This window comes from Drosophila yakuba, chromosome 2L, assembly GCF_016746365.2.
Source record: "Drosophila yakuba strain Tai18E2 chromosome 2L, Prin_Dyak_Tai18E2_2.1, whole genome shotgun sequence".
NCBI classification, from domain to species: domain Eukaryota; kingdom Metazoa; phylum Arthropoda; class Insecta; order Diptera; family Drosophilidae; genus Drosophila; species Drosophila yakuba.
In genome coordinates this window covers 4,626,308-4,645,223 of record NC_052527.2, presented here as the reverse complement: position 1 = coordinate 4,645,223, position 18,916 = coordinate 4,626,308, and the positions used below count along the sequence as shown (strand labels likewise).

The 18,916-nt window shown below is 52.3% G+C and overlaps 1 protein-coding gene across 25 annotated transcripts in view; it reads left to right on the top strand.

Annotated features, from left to right (window-relative positions):
- The window catches only part of LOC6526840, a 111,287-nt gene that overhangs the window by 58,728 nt on the left and 33,643 nt on the right, over nucleotides 1-18,916 (top strand). For 13 of the 25 annotated variants that reach the window (XM_039371153.1, XM_039371154.2, XM_039371152.1 and 10 more), the window contains 23 exons: nucleotides 31-2,463; nucleotides 2,530-3,153; nucleotides 3,212-3,526; nucleotides 3,822-4,145; nucleotides 4,350-4,667; nucleotides 4,731-5,063; nucleotides 5,130-5,456; nucleotides 5,685-6,002; nucleotides 6,395-6,721; nucleotides 6,788-7,111; nucleotides 7,313-7,942; nucleotides 8,000-8,338; nucleotides 8,404-8,712; nucleotides 9,094-9,420; nucleotides 9,498-11,087; nucleotides 11,206-14,397; nucleotides 16,010-16,336; nucleotides 16,395-16,715; nucleotides 16,774-17,118; nucleotides 17,179-17,475; nucleotides 17,530-17,832; nucleotides 17,887-18,534; nucleotides 18,590-18,907. In XM_039371153.1, the coding sequence (XP_039227087.1) occupies nucleotides 31-2,463; nucleotides 2,530-3,153; nucleotides 3,212-3,526; nucleotides 3,822-4,145; nucleotides 4,350-4,667; nucleotides 4,731-5,063; nucleotides 5,130-5,456; nucleotides 5,685-6,002; nucleotides 6,395-6,721; nucleotides 6,788-7,111; nucleotides 7,313-7,942; nucleotides 8,000-8,338; nucleotides 8,404-8,712; nucleotides 9,094-9,420; nucleotides 9,498-11,087; nucleotides 11,206-14,397; nucleotides 16,010-16,336; nucleotides 16,395-16,715; nucleotides 16,774-17,118; nucleotides 17,179-17,475; nucleotides 17,530-17,832; nucleotides 17,887-18,534; nucleotides 18,590-18,907 (14,589 nt within the window). Of the gene's footprint in view, nucleotides 1-30; nucleotides 2,464-2,529; nucleotides 3,154-3,211; nucleotides 3,527-3,821; nucleotides 4,146-4,349; nucleotides 4,668-4,730; nucleotides 5,064-5,129; nucleotides 5,457-5,684; nucleotides 6,003-6,394; nucleotides 6,722-6,787; nucleotides 7,112-7,312; nucleotides 7,943-7,999; nucleotides 8,339-8,403; nucleotides 8,713-9,093; nucleotides 9,421-9,497; nucleotides 11,088-11,205; nucleotides 14,398-16,009; nucleotides 16,337-16,394; nucleotides 16,716-16,773; nucleotides 17,119-17,178; nucleotides 18,535-18,589; nucleotides 18,908-18,916 lie in introns of all 25 variants that reach the window. The other 12 variants (XM_039371157.1, XM_039371142.1, XM_039371161.2 and 9 more) reach the window with 5 other exon arrangements.

Here is an 18,916-nt window from a genome sequence, read left to right as displayed (position 1 = left end):
ATGGTAAAACTGACTTTGACCATAATTTAGTTCCTGAGGGAGATGAGTGCACACCGAATCCCTGTGGTCCCAACTCTGGATGTCGTCGAGTAGGTGGAAACCCGGTTTGCTTCTGCCTGCCGGAATATGAGGGTCAGCCACCGTCGATTCCTTGTGAGCTTCCTTCGAATCCTTGCGACCCATCGCCATGCGGACCAAATACTCAATGCTCCGTACTCAGCAACGGTTTCTCCAAGTGCACCTGCCTGCCGAACTATGTGGAGAGTCCGAACACCATTCGTGGATGTGTTGAACCAATTAACCCGTGTGACCCGAACCCGTGTGGAACTGGTGCAATCTGCGATTCATCGCGCCAGCCTGTGTGTTACTGTCCGGACAACAAGATTGGCAATCCATTCAGACTGTGTGACAAGCCTGCAGTTACCATTGAACTTTGCCAGCCAGGACCATGTGGCCGAAACGCCGAGTGCTATGTGGCTGGAAATCGAGAGGAGTGCTACTGCCGCTCGGGATATGTGGGAGATGCTTACCAGGGATGCCGTGAACCAAGTCGCACCGTTTGCGACCCCAATCCTTGTGGACCTAATGCCAACTGCGTTGTGGCTGGCGACGGACAAACGGCATGCGTTTGTCCAGACGGTTTGTCAGGAGATCCCACGTCTGCCATTGGATGCCATGGGTATGAATGCCAGGTGGATGCCGATTGTCCAAACAGCAAGGCCTGCATGGGCTATCGCTGCTACGATCCCTGTCCGGGAGCCTGTGGCCAAGGGGCACACTGCCAAGTGGATGAACATCACCCAGTTTGCTCTTGTAACGCCGGTTTGACTGGCAATCCTGGAATTCGCTGCTATGCTTTGGACCATCCCAAGACGAATCCTTGCGTTCCAAGCCCTTGTGGCCGTAATAGCGAGTGCAAGTTGCTGAATAACCGCGCTGTCTGTTCCTGCATCCCAGGTTACCTGGGCGATCCCCAATCGGGATGCCAGCCTGAGTGCGACATCAACTCGGATTGCGGTGATACCTTGTCGTGCATCAACCACAAGTGTGTGGATCCCTGTGCCGGAGCGATCTGTGGAATCAATGCCATCTGTAATGTCCGCCAACATACGCCAGTATGTCTTTGCCTTGACGGCTTCGTCGGCGACGCCTTTTTGCAATGCGTTCCTATTGGAATACTGAAGAACGTTTCTCGGGATCCGTGTGCGCCGTCGCCTTGTGGACCTCACGACGTTTGTTCGGTATACGGCGATGGAGTGGCCCTTTGCGATCCCTGCTTTGGACCCAATGCCCAGCAGAATCCTCGCTGCAGACCCGAGTGCGTGGCCAATTCGGATTGTCCGTTTGATCGCGCGTGTTTGGGCCAGCGTTGTCTGGATCCATGTCCCGGATCCTGTGGGCGGAATGCAATTTGCAATGTCTACGAGCATAACCCCGTATGCGCTTGTCCCACAGGACTATTTGGAAATCCCTACGAACAGTGCACGACTAAGTCGGTTGTCGAGCAGCCTCCACAACCAAGCTGCGCAAAACTCCATTGCGGTGCCAATGCGGAGTGCAAGCGTCAGCACAGCGGTCTTGCCTGCGTCTGCCGTAAGGGTTACTTCGGAGACCCACATATTGGTTGTCGGCCAGAGTGTGTTCTCAACAGTGACTGTCCCGCTGAAAAGGCCTGCTTGAACTCCAAGTGCGTAGAGGCGTGTAACGGAGTGTGTGGCGTTAATGCCGTTTGCCGTGTGGTTAACCATGCGCCAGTTTGCATATGTGCCGAGGGATATAGTGGAGATGCCTCTATTGCCTGCAATCCATTCTATCTGCCACCTCCAGAGCGACCTCATCCGTGTGAGCCATCGCCATGCGGACCAAACTCTCGATGCAAGGCCACCCCTGATGGCTATGCAGCCTGTTCCTGCCTGCCCAACTTCAAAGGAGCTCCACCAGTCTGTCAGCCAGAGTGTGTGGTTAGCTCGGAGTGTGCTCCCAACCAGGCATGTCTGAATCAGAGGTGCGCAGATCCATGCCCAGGTATTTGTGGTGGGGGAGCTCGCTGCGAAGTGCTTAACCATAACCCCATCTGCTCTTGTGAGGCCAACTTCGAGGGTGATCCGTTTGTGGCGTGCTCACCCATTCAGGATCCTGGTCGCGACATCTCTGTGACAAACAACCCGTGCGTGCCATCTCCTTGCGGACCCAACTCCATATGCCAGATTAAACAAAACCGACCAGTCTGCTCCTGTGTGGCCAACTATATAGGCAGCCCGCCTTATTGCCGACCGGAGTGCACGCTGAGCAGTGAGTGTCCATCGGACAAGGCCTGCATCAACGAAAAGTGCCAGAATCCGTGTGCCAACGTATGTGGACACAATGCCCGTTGTACGGTTATCGCCCACTCCGCCCACTGCAGTTGCGATGAGGACTACGAGGGAGATGCCTTCATTGGTTGCTCTAAGAAAATTACAGAACGTATGTATTCCTGTTCCTATTAAGGTACACATTACTTATATATTTATGTATTATACTCCCAATTAGGGCCCGGCGATCACATCGATCCATGCTACCCCAACCCATGTGCTGAGAATGCTGTTTGCACGCCTTACAATAATGCCGCGCGATGCACCTGCATTGAGCCATACAATGGCGATCCTTACAGTACCGGATGTCGACCGGAATGTATCTACAGCTCGGAATGTCCCTCATCACTGGCCTGCATCAAGCAGCACTGTCGCGATCCTTGCACGGCTGCTTGTGGAGCGAATGCCGAGTGTGCGGTGGTTAACCACTTGCCCTCTTGCAGTTGCACCAGAGGATTTGAGGGTAATCCGTTTGATGGATGCAAGCGGGTGGCCATTGTGCGACCCGAAAGCGTGTGTGAGCCCAATCCTTGTGGACCGAACAGTATTTGTCGCTCTGTAGAGGGACATCCTACGTGCAGTTGCCAGGTTGGTTACTTCGGAGCTCCGCCGCAGTGCAGACCCGAATGTGTGGTCAGCTCGGAGTGTGCGCAGCATTTGTCCTGCATAAATCAGAAGTGTATGGATCCATGTGTGGACACTTGTGGATTCAACGCCAAATGTCAAGTCAACAACCACAATCCCATCTGCTCCTGTCCAGCCAACTATGAGGGAAATCCATTTGAGCAATGTGTGCCCAAATGTAAGTACCAAAATTATATGATTAAATATTTATTTCATTTATTTTGAAACTTTTGCAGCTGCAGATCCACACCCCGTGGATCCTTGCCTGCCCAGCCCATGCGGTTCCAATTCCATTTGCCGAAATGTGAACAATAGAGCGGAGTGCTCTTGTGCGCCAGGAATGTTCGGAGCACCACCTAACTGTCGACCAGAGTGTGTGATTAACCAGGATTGCCCATCAAATCGGGCTTGTATACGACAGCGGTGCGAGGATCCTTGCATTGGAATTTGCGGCTTCAATGCCGTGTGCTCCACGCAGAACCACCAGCCCAAGTGCAGTTGCATTGAAAGCTTTGAGGGTGATCCGTACACCGCCTGCAGAATGCGTGAGAGTGAGTACCAAACCTTTGACTATTTGCTATCCTTTCCAAGAGCGCCGATATGGGCTCCAGACTTGCCCTTAATGTTAAATGTTTCTTTCAGTGGTGCTCTAGAAGTATTGGTATTGTGGTGTACATTTTATGCATGTTCCTCGTACTGTGTACATATTATGGTCTTCATCTATGTATCTATCTATCTATTTTATTATTATCTTAATTATTATTACTTAGTCTTAAGAATATTCTGTTTGTACATTCGTCTGTATGCATCCGCATTGCCTGCTTGCTATTTTCATGACCATGACAGTCGTGGTGCTAGATCCACCCACCGATCCATGCTACCCATCGCCATGTGGTGCGAATGCCATTTGTCGCGTGCGCAACGGAGCCGGCTCCTGTTCCTGTATCCAAAATTACTTTGGCGACCCCTATATCAACTGCCGTCCTGAATGCGTCCAGAATAGCGATTGTCCCAGTAACCGTGCCTGTATAAACATGAAGTGCCGCGATCCTTGCGCCAATGCATGTGGATTTAATGCCATTTGCCGGGTGGCTCATCATCAGCCCATCTGTAGTTGTGAACCTCACTTCACAGGCAATCCACTGCGCGCATGCGTCGAGAGGCCCACAAGTATGACTTTGTCCTGGGTTGGGTCGACTTGTTTGGAGAACGAATCCCAATGTTTTAGACTCGGATTACTCAACTAATTTTGCATGAATTTTAGCTTTGGTTCTTATTTTTTGATGACAGATTTGTCATCCAAACAAATCGACCCAGCTCGTTGTACACCTTATAGATCAGGAGTCTTTACCTAAATGCTACTTCCCCTTATAGACATGTACCTTCCCCTGCCCAAAGACCCTTGTAGACCGTCGCCTTGTGGCCTGTTCAGCACGTGCCATGTAGTTGGGGATCGACCTGTGTGTGCCTGTTTGCCAGACTACATGGGTGCTCCGCCCAACTGCCGGCCCGAGTGTATGACCAGTGCCGAGTGTCCTTCGGATAGGGCCTGTATTAACCAGCGCTGCAAAGATCCTTGTCCCGGAACGTGTGGCTACAATGCCCGCTGTCGTTGCACCAATCATTCGCCAATCTGCAGTTGCTACGATGGCTACACCGGGGATCCGTTCCACCAGTGTGTTCCTGAAAGAAGTAGGTTTCCTGTAGAAAGAATCAACATAAGAGAGTTTTCAACTGAGGTTATCATAATTGTAGAACCGCCACCAATAGCTGATCCCATTGTTCCGCCCAATCCTTGTGTGCCATCACCTTGTGGACCCAACTCTCAGTGCCAAGTTTCAAGCAGCGGAGCAGTGTGCTCCTGCGTAACCAATTACATAGGACGACCACCTGGTTGTCGGCCAGAGTGCAGCATCAATTCCGAGTGCCCGGCCAGAATGGCCTGCATCAATGCTCGATGTGCCGATCCGTGCATAGGATCGTGTGGAAATAACGCACTCTGCCATGTCAGCCTCCATGCACCGGTGTGCATGTGTGAGCCCGGATTTTCCGGCGATCCATTCTCCGGCTGCTACAAGATTATTGAGAGTAGGTTCTTGTGAGGGTTTCGTGATTTGATAGATACTTATTCCCGTGCTTGCCCCGCCCCTACAGCCCCCATTGAGGTAATCCAACCGTGCCGCCCCAGCCCTTGCGGCTTGAATGCCCTTTGCGAGGAGCGGAATCAAGCCGCCGCCTGCAAGTGTCTTCCGGAATACTTTGGGGATCCCTATGTCGAGTGTCGCCCCGAGTGCGTCATCAACTCGGACTGTCCCAGGTCGCGAGCCTGCGTCAATCAAAAGTGCGTGGATCCCTGTCCGGGAATGTGCGGTCACAACGCCCTGTGCGCCGTCTTCAATCACGCCCCCAACTGCGAATGCCTACCTGGTTACACGGGCAACCCCATCGTTGGTTGTCACATAGTCCCTGATATTCCACACTGTAAGATCTCAATCAATCGTTTTAGCAGTGTTGGATGTACCTAGGTAGATAGAGTCGGTCTCAAACGATTGCTTAAAATTTAGCTGCTGGGAATACCCCGCTTGCATTACACTGGTTTTCGAAATATCCTTCTTAAGAAATCTACTCTACCATGGTATTACTTCCTTCACTGCTCCTTAGGCCCCCAGTTAGGCTCTCTAATAATTGCTGCCTTTACCACGCCTGTAGATCCCGACCCCATAGTGCCCGAAAACCCTTGCCAACCCTCGCCCTGTGGCCTCTACAGCAACTGCCGTCCGGTTAATGGCCACGCAGTCTGCTCCTGTGTGCCCAGCTACATCGGCTCTCCTCCCAACTGCCGGCCCGAGTGCATGAGCAGCTCGGAGTGCGCGCAGGACAAGTCGTGCCTTAACGAGCGCTGCAAGGATCCCTGCCCAGGCACCTGCGGCAATAACGCGCTCTGCCGCGTGGTCAACCACAACCCCATCTGCTCCTGCAGTCCCGGCTTCAGCGGTGATCCCTTCGTGCGCTGCTTCCCACAAGAGAGTAAGCATCGGCAAGAAGCCAAAGAAAGCTTAGCTTCGGCCAGCCGGAGATTTAAATTCCCCTGCAGAGTTATTTCTCTAATTATTTGATGGAAGCGTTAAGATGGTCCTTTTATCCGTAATTCGTTTGGGTTCAACTAGATACTCAATTACGATTGTACTACCCGACTGCAGGGGTTTTTAAGCCAACTACTCACCGAATCATTTCGTCATCAGAGAGTGCTTTGTTCACTCGATCCATTTCATCACCGCTTGACAACATTATTCACATTCTCTATATATATCTTTACCATTATGTTTATTTCTTTTATATGTACTCTATGTATGGCTTATTTTGGTGCATGATGATTATCGTACTTGGTGTAATGTTATGGTTATAAATGGTGAAAGTAGAGCGGCCGCCCATTACCCATGACCGCATCGAACCGTGTGTGCCCTCGCCATGTGGGCCCAACTCAGAGTGCCGGGTGTCGGCCGCCAATGAGCAGGCTGTCTGCTCATGCTTGCAGCATTACGTGGGTAGGGCGCCAAATTGCCGGCCGGAGTGTACATCCGACTCCGAGTGCCCCGGCAATTTGGCCTGCATCAATCTGCGCTGCCGGGATCCGTGTGTCGGTACCTGCGGCATACAGACCACTTGCCTTGTAAATAATCATAGACCCATTTGCCGCTGCATTGACGGCTATGCAGGGGATCCATTCTCAGAGTGTAGTCCGAAGAGTAAGGGTTCCGAAAGCTTTGCTCTTCAAGCACATATTAAACCGTTGACCTTTCCCCCACCCCTAGTTATTGTCCCGGTGGAAGTGGCACAGCCCTGCAACCCGAGTCCCTGCGGCGCCAATGCTGTGTGCAAGGAGCGCAATGGAGTGGGTTCCTGCTCCTGCCTACCGGAGTATAATGGAGACCCGTACACGGAGTGCCGCCCAGAGTGCGTGCTGAATAGTGACTGCTCGAAGAACCGTGCCTGCCTCAACAACAAGTGTCGCGATCCCTGTCCGGGAGTCTGTGGCGTCTCTGCCGAGTGCCACGTGATTAACCATGCACCCAGCTGCAGTTGCCCTTCCGGTTTCACTGGCAATCCCTCGCAATTTTGTCGGGAGATACCAAGATGTAGGAATTACTTTCACGTTGGGTGGGTCGAGTTTTAAGGGAACTTTTTATTTGTAGTTTTTCAAAGAAATAATCTAACAAGATCAGTTTGATCAGAACGCATCGTACAAATAGCCTCCGATTTGGTTGAGTTTCCTTAAAAATTGGCCCATCCTTAGTGCTTCCCATTGCCCAAATCACTCACAATCATCCTGATTTTAGTGCCCGCTCCCGTTGAACCTTGTCGTCCTTCGCCCTGCGGACCTTACAGCCAGTGCCGTGAGGTTAACGGACATGCGGTCTGCTCCTGCGCTACCAATTACATTGGCACACCGCCCGCCTGTCGTCCGGAGTGCTCGGTTAGCTCCGAGTGCGCTCAGGACAGGGCATGTGTGAACCAGCGCTGTGCGGACCCGTGTCCCGGTACCTGTGGCAATGAAGCTATCTGCAAAGTGACCAACCACAACCCGATCTGCTCCTGCCCAGCCGGCTACAGTGGCGATCCGTTCGTTCGCTGTGCGCCGTGGCAGGAGGAACCGGAGCAACCCAAGTCCAATGAAAATCCTTGTGTGCCCAGTCCCTGTGGACGCAATTCTCAGTGTCGTGTCGTGGGCGAGACGGGTGTGTGCTCCTGTCTGCCAAATTTCGTAGGCAGGGCCCCTAATTGCCGTCCAGAGTGCACCATCAACACAGAGTGTCCTGCCAACCTGGCCTGCATCAATGAGCGCTGTCAGGATCCCTGTCCGGGATCCTGCGGCTTTAATGCTTACTGCAGTGTGGTAAACCACTCGCCCATGTGCACCTGCGACACCGGTTACACAGGTGACCCCTTCGCCGGCTGCAACCCACAACGTAAGCTTTAGCTCAGTGTCTCTTGGAACTAGTCCTAATCCGCTTTGTGGCCCCCAGCTCCAGCCATATCCGATGAGCGTTTGACTCCCTGCCAACCCTCGCCCTGTGGTCCCAATGCCGAGTGCCGTGAGCGCAACGGAGCCGGCTCCTGTACATGTCTGCCGGAATATTTCGGTGATCCGTACAGTGGCTGCCGTCCCGAATGCGTGGTGAACAGTGATTGTTCGCGCGACAAGTCGTGCGTCAACCAGAAATGCGTGGACCCGTGTCCAGGTGTTTGTGGTTTGAATGCCCAGTGTCGTGTGTCCAATCATCTTCCCAGTTGCTCATGCCTGGCTGGATACACTGGAAATCCGTCGAGCGCGTGCCGTGAAATTCCCCAGTTGCCCCCACCACGTAGGTTGACGAGTAGCCCTGTAAAAGAAACACAATCCAACTGATCCCACCTCCTACTTTCCCAGCCGAACGGGATGAGAACCCCTGTAGACCATCTCCCTGTGGTCCCTACAGTCAGTGCCGCGAGGTCGACGGCCATGCCGTGTGCTCCTGCCTTCAGGGCTTCATCGGATCGGCTCCCAACTGCCGGCCCGAGTGCGTCATTAGCTCGGATTGCGCACAAAATCTTAACTGTCAGAATCAAAAGTGCGTGGACCCGTGCCCGGGTACATGTGGCATCGAGGCCCGCTGCCAGGTCATTAACCACTATCCCGCATGCTCCTGTGCCCCAGGTTTTACCGGAGATCCCTTCAACCGGTGCACCAAGATATTGTGTAAGCATGATTAGCTCAATAGATGAGGAATGCAAGCCAAATGGGGAAGCTAAGATCTTTACGACTTCGATATAAACCTACTTGAATATCACTACAGTTTATTCCACCTTGTAAGAATTGAAACCCCCCTAAAATATTAAACCCCAAAAGCACGATACTTAATCTACTCCCCCACTTGGCCTGCCGTCCAACCCAAGATTTCTACCTCCTGCATGTATATACACTATTTAATGTTTGATTTTTCCTTTCTTATTATGTTTATTTTATGTACACTTTGTAAAACCACTATCGAACTCTACTATCCTATGAACCTATGTAAATGTTTGTTTGAATGTGCTATGAACCTACTTCAACTATCTGGCACGGCTATATGGCATGTAGTGGAGCCCCCACCCACCGATAAGTCTGGTAATCCCTGCATCCCATCACCATGCGGACCCAACTCGAAATGCCTCGATGTCCGTGGTTCGCCTGCATGCTCCTGTCTGCCCGACTACCTGGGACGTCCGCCAAACTGCCGGCCCGAGTGCCTCAGTAGTGCCGACTGTCCTGCCAATCTGGCCTGTGTGAACCAGCGCTGCTCGAACCCATGCATTGGCGCTTGCGGCCTGCACTCTGTGTGCACGGTCATCAAGCACCGACCAGCATGCGAGTGTGTGCCAGGTTACACCGGAGATCCCTTCTCAGGCTGTGCGATCGTACAGCAAAGTAATATATCCCTGCCTGCTAATGAATCTCAGATTCTTTACTAATTTACATATCAAATTCTCCCATCTCTCCTCTAGTTGCCCCGCCGGACGAGACAAGAAATCCTTGCAATCCCAGCCCCTGCGGAGCAAATGCCATTTGCCGGGAGCGCAATGGAGCTGGCTCTTGCGCCTGTCTGCCCGAGTACTTTGGTGATCCGTACAGTGGATGCCGACCGGAATGTGTCCAGAACGACGATTGTGATCGCACGCGTGCCTGCATCAATAATAAGTGTCAGGATCCATGTCCCGGAGCCTGCGGCATCAATGCTGAATGCAGGGTCCTGAATCACGGACCGAACTGCAACTGTTTCGATGGCTACACTGGAGATCCGCATCGCTCGTGCTCGTTAATCGAGGTGGTCACCATACGACCGGAGCCATGCAAGCCATCACCCTGCGGACCATACAGCCAGTGCTTGGACACCAACAGTCATGCAGTGTGCAGCTGCTTGGAAGGCTACATTGGAGCACCGCCTAGCTGCAAACCGGAATGTGTGGTCAGTTCGGAGTGCCCACAGAACAGGGCTTGCATTAACCAAAAGTGCGAGGATCCTTGTCGAGGATCTTGTGGCAATAATGCTAAATGCCAAGTGGTGAACCACAACCCCATCTGTACCTGCCAGCCAGGCATGACAGGTGATCCGATATCCGGCTGTCAGCCCACGCCTGAAGTCAAGAACGTGGAGAATCCGTGTGTGCCATCACCATGTGGACCCAACTCTGTTTGCCGAGAGATTGGAAACCAAGCAGCTTGTTCCTGTAACGCGGGCTATATTGGACGCCCGCCCACTTGCCGACCGGAATGTACAAACAATGACGAGTGCCAGAATCATCTCTCCTGTCAGCAGGAGCGCTGCGTGGATCCATGCCCCGGTTCGTGTGGTAGCAACGCCATCTGCCAGGTGGTGCAGCATAATGCTGTATGCTCCTGCGCCGATGGATACGAGGGAGAGCCACTCTTTGGCTGCCAGCTGATTCCAGCAGTGACGCCCACCGAGTCGCCATCATCGCCCTGCGAACCATCACCATGCGGTCCTCATGCCGAGTGTCGGGAGAGGAATGGAGCTGGAGCTTGCTATTGTCACGATGGATTCGAGGGTAATCCCTACGATGCCCAACGAGGATGCCGACGAGAATGCGAGAATAACGATGATTGTTCCGCTGTCCAAGCCTGTTCGCGATTCAAATGCGTCGATCCATGCAACAATATCTGCGGAGACTATGCCATTTGCACAGTTGACAAACATGTGCCCACTTGTGACTGCCCGCCTGGATACACTGGAGATCCGTTCTTCAGCTGCAAACCCGTGCCGGTCACACCGCGTCCTCCGCTTAACCCATGCAATCCATCTCCATGTGGACCCAACAGCAATTGTCGTGCGATGAACAACCAGGCAGTGTGTTCCTGCCAGGCAGGTTTCATCAACCAGCCGCCCAACTGCAAACCGGAATGCGTGGTCAGCGCCGAGTGTGCTCCGGAAAGAGCATGTGTAAACAAGAAGTGCGTTGATCCCTGCCAGCATACCTGCGGCATCCGGGCCATCTGCACCACCAAGAACCACAGTCCCATCTGCACATGTCCCAGGACGATGACTGGAGATCCGTTTGTTGAGTGCACCAGAGTTGGTAAGTAATTATATATATTCTTAAAATACTAATAGTACTTCACAAAAAGTAACCTATCTTCAAAAAAACGATCATCTGTAATTTTGCTTACCGAAAACGTTTATAATAATTTCCTTAGCAATCACCAATGACAATACAACACCGTCGCCGGCTCCCGCATCCTGTGTGCCTTCGCCTTGTGGACCCAATGCCAAGTGTCAGATCGTGGGCAATAGTCCGGCATGCTCCTGCCTGCCGAACTTCATCGGGGCTCCGCCTCGTTGTCGCCCGGAGTGCGTGCTGAACTCGGAATGCGGACCCACGGAAGCTTGTATTAACCAAAAGTGTGCCGATCCTTGCTCTGGATCCTGCGGATTCGAGGCCAAGTGCCATGTGCTCAACCACCTGCCCATCTGCAACTGCATTGAGGGCTTCGAGGGAGATCCGTTTGTGCGTTGCACGAAGAAGGAAGAAGATAGATCTCCCCTACCCAAGAATGATCCATGCAACCCGAACCCGTGTGGACAAAATGCGGACTGCTTTGCCGGAGAGTGCCGCTGCCAAAATAACTACCAAGGCAATGCCTACGAGGGATGTCGTCCTGAGTGCACGCTGTCGGCGGATTGTCCTAGGGACAAGGCCTGTATGCGAAACCGCTGTGTGGATCCCTGTCCAGGAATCTGCGGTAACAATGCCGTGTGTGAGGTGATGAACCACATTCCGGTGTGCTCATGCGTCAAGGGCTATGAGGGTGATCCGTTCGTGAACTGTCGTGTGAAACCCGTCGTGGAGGATCCTATTATTGAGGCCTGCTCTCCATCGCCATGCGGTTCCAACAGTCAGTGTCGAGACGTTAACGGACATGCGGTTTGCTCTTGCCTGGTTGGTTATATTGGATCACCGCCCCAGTGCCGTCCCGAGTGTGTGGTGTCCAGCGAGTGCTCCGCCTTACAAGCTTGTGTCAACAAGAAGTGCGTGGATCCATGCGCTGCAGCTTGTGGTCTAGAGGCCCGTTGTGAGGTCATCAATCATAGTCCGATTTGTGGCTGCCCACCTGGCCGAACTGGAGATCCGTTCAAGCAATGCGTTGTCCTGCAACCGATTCCTGCCCCAGATGTAAAGACACCTCCTCAAGATCCCTGCGTGCCATCGCCGTGCGGACCCAACTCGATTTGCAAGAATGATAGGAATGGTCCCGTCTGCCAATGCCAACCAGAGTTCTTTGGCTCGCCGCCCAACTGTCGACCCGAGTGCATCATCAATCCGGACTGTCAATCTACGCAGGCGTGCATCAACAACAAATGCAGCAATCCATGCCCAGAATCATGCGGAACCAATGCCGAGTGTCGTGTCATCGGGCACGCTGTGTCCTGCTCTTGTCCAGCAGGATACGCCGGCAACGCCTTTGTTCAGTGTGTGCCGCAGCAAGAGGAGCCACCGAAGCCTTGCCAGCCATCGCCATGTGGTCCAAATGCCGAGTGCATTGAACGGAACGGAGCCGCTGCCTGCAAATGTATTGATGAGTACCAGGGTAACCCGTACGAGGGTTGTCGTCCCGAGTGCGTACTGAGCTCAGATTGTCCCACGGACAAGACATGCATCCGCAACAAGTGCCAGGATCCTTGCCCAGGAATTTGTGGATTGAATGCCCAGTGCTATGCTGTGAACCATGTGCCCAACTGTGTCTGCGACGATGGCTATACTGGAGATCCGTTCGCCAGTTGTCGTCGAGTGGAGGTCACAACACCACCACCAGTTGCAGATCCTTGCATTCCGTCCCCCTGCGGAGCCAACAGCAAATGCAGGGTCGCCAATGGCTTAGCCGTATGCTCATGCCTGGATACATTTATTGGAGCCCCACCGAATTGCAAACCAGAGTGCACAGTTAATGCCGAGTGTCCTTCAACCAAGGCATGCCACAAGTTCCGTTGCGCTAATCCTTGCGCCAAGACGTGTGGCCTGAATGCGAAGTGTGAAGTGATTAACCATAATCCCATCTGTAGTTGTCCCTTGGACATGACGGGTGATCCATTCGCTCGCTGCTACCCAGCTCCGCCACCGCCGCCTCCAGGACCCAAGGATGAGCCCGTTAGGAGACCATGCCAACCCTCGCCATGTGGATTGAACTCGGAATGCAGAGTGCGTGACGATCAGGCCTCGTGCTCTTGCCTGCCCAACTTTATAGGAGCACCACCCAACTGCCGACCCGAATGTGTTGTAAACACGGATTGTTCGCCGGACCGAGCTTGCATTGCAGAGAAGTGCCGTGATCCGTGCGATGGATCCTGCGGAGTCGGATCCGAATGTCGTGTTCAGAACCACTTGGCCATCTGCACTTGCCCTGGAGGATTCACCGGTGATCCGTTTGTTCGTTGCTTCGAGTACATCGAAGAGATCACAAAGTCACCTCCACTCACACAGGATCCTTGCGATCTGCAGCCATGCGGATCGAATGCAGAGTGCCGAAACGGCATCTGTAGCTGCCTCTCGGACTACCAGGGAGATCCCTACACCGGCTGTCGTCCAGAGTGTACATTGAGTACTGACTGCGCACCTACCAAGGCTTGCTTGAACAAGAAGTGTGTTGATCCTTGTCCAGGAGTATGTGGCCAGAACTCGCAGTGTGATGTTTCGAACCACATACCGATTTGCAGTTGCCTGCAGGGCTACACAGGCGATCCGTTTGTCCACTGTCGCCACGAGACGCCAGTCGCCAAGGATCCATGCCAACCGAACCCATGCGGCCCCAACAGCTTGTGCCATATATCCGGACAAGGACCTGTCTGCGCCTGTCAACCGGGAATGCTGGGCTCACCGCCCGCCTGCAAACCAGAGTGCATTGTCAGCTCCGAGTGCTCGTTGCACACTGCCTGTGTGAACAGAAAGTGCGTCGATCCTTGCCCCGGAGCCTGTGGGCAATTTGCACGCTGCCAGGTGATCAACCACAACCCGTCGTGCTCATGCAACACGGGCTACACTGGTGATCCGTTCACGCGATGCTACCAGGAGGAACGCAAGCCACCACCGACACCAGAAAACCCATGCCAGCCATCTCCTTGCGGACCGAATTCCGAGTGCAAGGTGCTGAATGGAAACGCTGCCTGCTCGTGTGCGGCCACCTTCATTGGAACGCCACCAAGCTGCCGACCCGAGTGCTCCATCAATCCGGAATGTCCACCAACCAAGGCCTGTATCCGCCAAAAGTGTTCGGATCCGTGTGTGAATGCCTGTGGATTTAATGCCCGCTGCAATGTGGCCAATCATCAACCCATCTGCACATGCGATGTGGGCTATACCGGAGATCCGTTTACTGGCTGTCAGAAGGAGCAAGGTAGGACCCCGTTTTCATTTGCTTAGTGGTTAGGTCAAGACGTAAACCAGCTTATAAAACCTAATTTGTGGTTTTGGTTTCTTACTGGGCGCCCAGTAAAACACTTGCTATTATTAAAAATCAAACAAAAATGCCGCACAGCCAAAACATTTGTTTGCGTCTTGAAAGAATAAAAAGAATGTGAAACTAAAGAAGTCACCTCAGTATTGGCCAACCAAAAAAATATAAAGAAAACTCAGTGAAATTCCCCTGGTACCCTAGATCTAAAATCCTTTTAAAGCAAAGTTTCACATTCGTTACCAGCGCATTAGAACAAAAGAACAATTATCACTTAAAAGCAATTGCAATCGTTGCACTTGTGTACTACTTGTTTTGCACTATTTGTTTGCACTTGTGTCTCACTTCAGCCGCGTGACTTGTTCTAATGTGCTTCTAGGCAGCTTTTTTCTACCACAATTTACATGCATTAAAATCTATGATTATCGCACGCACAGACACAATGCATTGCAAATTAATGAGTGTTCCAGCAATGTTTTTATACACAAAATCACAGTGCACTCGAATTGCGAAATGCAGCTTTCAATTTGGCACACACTCTGTACGAGTTGTCTGAGTGGATGTGCAATTGGAAGTGTCTGTATGCTGGGAAAGTCAAAGATTTTAATTAGGTTTAGTCAATTATTTATTTGCTTTTATTGCCCCTAATGCCTTAATTACAATATGCAAACTTGCCACGCCTTATTGCTTCCTTATATACAACCTTTAATGCCTTTACACCAAATCACCCGCCTTGATTTTTGCCTTTAACCCCTGATGAAATCGTTGTTGCCCTAAAATGTATTACCTTAACCCCTGACGTTATCGTTGCTGCCTCAAAATGTATTACCTTGCTATATTGTTCCTGCTGTATTCGATATGGGGGGATAATTCCCGTGAAATGCTTTTACCTAATTTGTTATTTGGCCCTGATACCTCAAATGGCCCCGTCTCTCCAATCGCTTACTATACCAAAATGAATCGAAATCCTAACCCAACTACCCGAAATTGAGTACTGCGTTGTTGTTGTTGACCCTGACCCACCCAAAATTCTGCCTTAGAAACGCCAAAGAAATTAACCAAATAATGGTCGTAGACCAAACAAAAACCAAAGCGCGTTAGCAATAAATTAGCAAATTAAAATGATTTAACAAAATTGTAGCGTATTGTTTAACAATGAGCAATAAATGAAATGATATAACCTCGCAAAAGAACACTTGTTTTACTTACGACACAAAAACATAACTCAATGCCAATTAACTTGGCACATTGCACTCACAAAACACTGCCAATGCACTAAGCACACAGAGTTTAACAAAACTAAATAATGCGATTTACGAATCGCTGCACCTGAACCGCAATATCCTTCGATTGGAGCGATTAATGCCAACACCTAACTTGTACTTGTACGCTAATCCGCCACAATAATACCACAACTGCAATCGGATTAATCAGCTGACAAAAAACCAACGCCAGGTGTGTTGTATTCTACTAAACCCGTTTCACTCAAGACCATTTTAATGAAAATATCTGTCCCTTTCTTTCTGGATGAAATCCGTTTACTCCCCCCCAATAGAACGCATTGTCAATGAGCAGGTGACTCCCTGCGAGCCCAATCCCTGTGGCTCGAATGCGGTTTGCCGTGAGAGGAATGGCATCGGTTCCTGCCAGTGCCTGCCCGATCACTTTGGCGACCCGTATCAGTCGTGTCGTCCGGAGTGCGTACGCCACTCGGACTGCGCCTCCAATAAGGCGTGCCAGCAGCAGAAGTGTCGCGATCCCTGTCCAGGCACCTGCGGCAGCAATGCGGACTGCAGTGTTACGAACCACCTGCCCACCTGTACATGCCGCATTGGATACACGGGTGATCCGTACCGTTACTGCCACGTGGACCCACCCCAACGTAAGATAACCCACTTAAAAGCGTCTTGATTTCGTCCCTGACCTACGACCCTTTCTAGTCCCTGCCCGAGTGACCGAACCATCACAACCTTGCCGCCCCTCACCTTGTGGTCCCAACTCCCAGTGCCGCGAACTCAACGGCCAGGCCGTGTGCTCCTGCCTGGAGCTCCACATCGGCCTGCCACCCAACTGCCGACCCGAGTGTGTGCTGAGCACAGAGTGTCCCACCGATAAGGCTTGCATCAGTCAACGTTGTCAGGATCCGTGTCCAGGCACTTGTGGCATCAATGCCGAGTGCCGGGTGCGTAATCATAGTCCTCTGTGTCAGTGTCGTCAAGGTTTCACCGGTGACTCCTTTACCCGTTGCTATCCCCTGCCACGTAAGCGTTTGCTTCTTTTTCCCATCGAACATCCTGTAAATGCTTATATCCAACCTAGCCCCACCGCCTGTAATCGAACGAGTTGAGCGTGATCCTTGCCTGCCATCGCCCTGCGGATTGAATAGCCAATGCCGCAATGTACAAGGTGTGCCGTCCTGTAGCTGTCTGCCAGAGTTCTTGGGCGCGCCACCCAACTGTAGGCCGGAGTGCACGATCAGTGCAGAGTGTCCCTCTAATCTCGCTTGCATACGGGAGAAGTGCATAGATCCCTGTCCCGGTTCCTGTGGCTATGCCGCCGAGTGTAGTGTAGTTAACCATACGCCCATTTGTGTCTGTCCCGCTGGCTTTACGGGTGATCCGTTCTCCAGCTGTCGTCCAGCGCCGCCACCAGAGCCCGTACAAAGTAAGGAATTGGAATCACAACCTAACATGTTCCAGCTAAATGAAAAAACTCAATTAATAGGCGAATATGTGGATCCCTGTAACCCATCACCTTGTGGCTCGAATGCCCAATGCAACGCAGGAGTCTGTACTTGTCTGGCCGAATTCCATGGCGATCCCTACTCTGGTTGCCGTCCCGAGTGTGTTCTAAACTCCGACTGTCCCAGGGACAAGGCTTGCCATCGCAGCAAGTGCGTCAACCCTTGCCCAGGAACTTGTGGCGAGAATGCCATTTGCGATGTCATCAATCACATACCCATGTGCAGATGTCCCGAACGCACCGCTGGCAGCGCGTTTATCCGCTGCTCTCCTGTGCAGAGTACGTCGAATTGGTTAACCTTCTCAAAAGCTCCTCTAACAATTGTCCCCCTAGTTACCGTATCTAATCCCTGCCGACCCTCACCTTGTGGTCCAAACTCGCAGTGCCGAGAGACAAATCAGCAAGCGGTGTGTTCGTGCCTGCCAAGCTTCATTGGAACTCCGCCATCCTGCAGACCCGAGTGCACCTCCAATGCGGAGTGTGCACCCACTCAAGCTTGCCTGAACCAACGGTGTGGAGATCCCTGCCCCGGAACATGTGGAGTGGGTGCTAATTGCGCTGTTGTCAGCCATAGCCCCTTCTGCACATGTCCTGAGAGGTTTACGGGTAATCCCTTCATTCGTTGCCAGCCCCAGAGTAAGACCATTATGCCGGAAAAAGAGTCATCTTTACAAGAGTTACCTTTCCCAGTTGAACCTCCCGTTCGTGATGTTGTGCCCGTTGATCCATGTCGCCCATCTCCCTGTGGACCTTACTCCCAGTGTCGCCCTGTTGGTGAGGCCCCTGCTTGTTCCTGTCTGGAGACCTATATTGGACGTCCTCCGAACTGTCGACCAGAGTGTGTGACCAGCTCGGACTGCACCAGCCAACAGGCCTGTGTGAACCAGAAGTGTGTCGACCCTTGTCCAGGACGCTGTGGCCTTAATGCCGAGTGCTTTGTGGTTAGCCACGCCGTGCAATGTATTTGCCAGCAGGGCTTCAGCGGAGACCCGTTCGTGCAGTGCAAACCGGAGATCGCATATGAAAATGAAATCCGTACTCCGTGCAGTCCGAGTCCTTGTGGGCCGAATGCCGTATGCCGCGATCGCAACGGAGTTGGATCCTGCCAGTGCCTGCCGGAATACTTTGGAGATCCTTACGCAGGCTGTCGCCCGGAGTGCATGCTTGACTCAGACTGTCCGTCCAACCGGGCGTGCCAACAACTGAGATGCCAGGACCCATGCCCAGGAACCTGTGGGCTGAATGCCAACTGTCAAGTGGTGAACCATCTGCCAACCTGTACTTGCCTGACCGGATATGTGGGTGATCCATACCGTCAATGTAATCGACTGCCAGAACGTAAGCCGGAACCAACCACAAATCCTTTTGCCCCTACTCAAGTGCCCTATTTTAGCTCCGCAAAACGAATATGTAAACCCATGTCAGCCGACACCTTGTGGTCCCAACTCCCAGTGCCGCGTTTCGAATGAGCAGGCGGTTTGCTCTTGCCTGCCCCTGTTCGTAGGAACTCCACCATCCTGCCGACCCGAGTGTACCATCTCCTCGGAGTGTTCTGCTGATAGGGCTTGTGTTAATCAGAAATGTGTGGATCCTTGCGCGGCGGATACATGTGGAAATAATGCCATATGTAGAGTGCGCAACCACAGCCCTATTTGCAGTTGCATTAGCGGCTACACAGGCGACGCCTTTACTCGATGCTTCCCTATTCCACGTAAGCCCA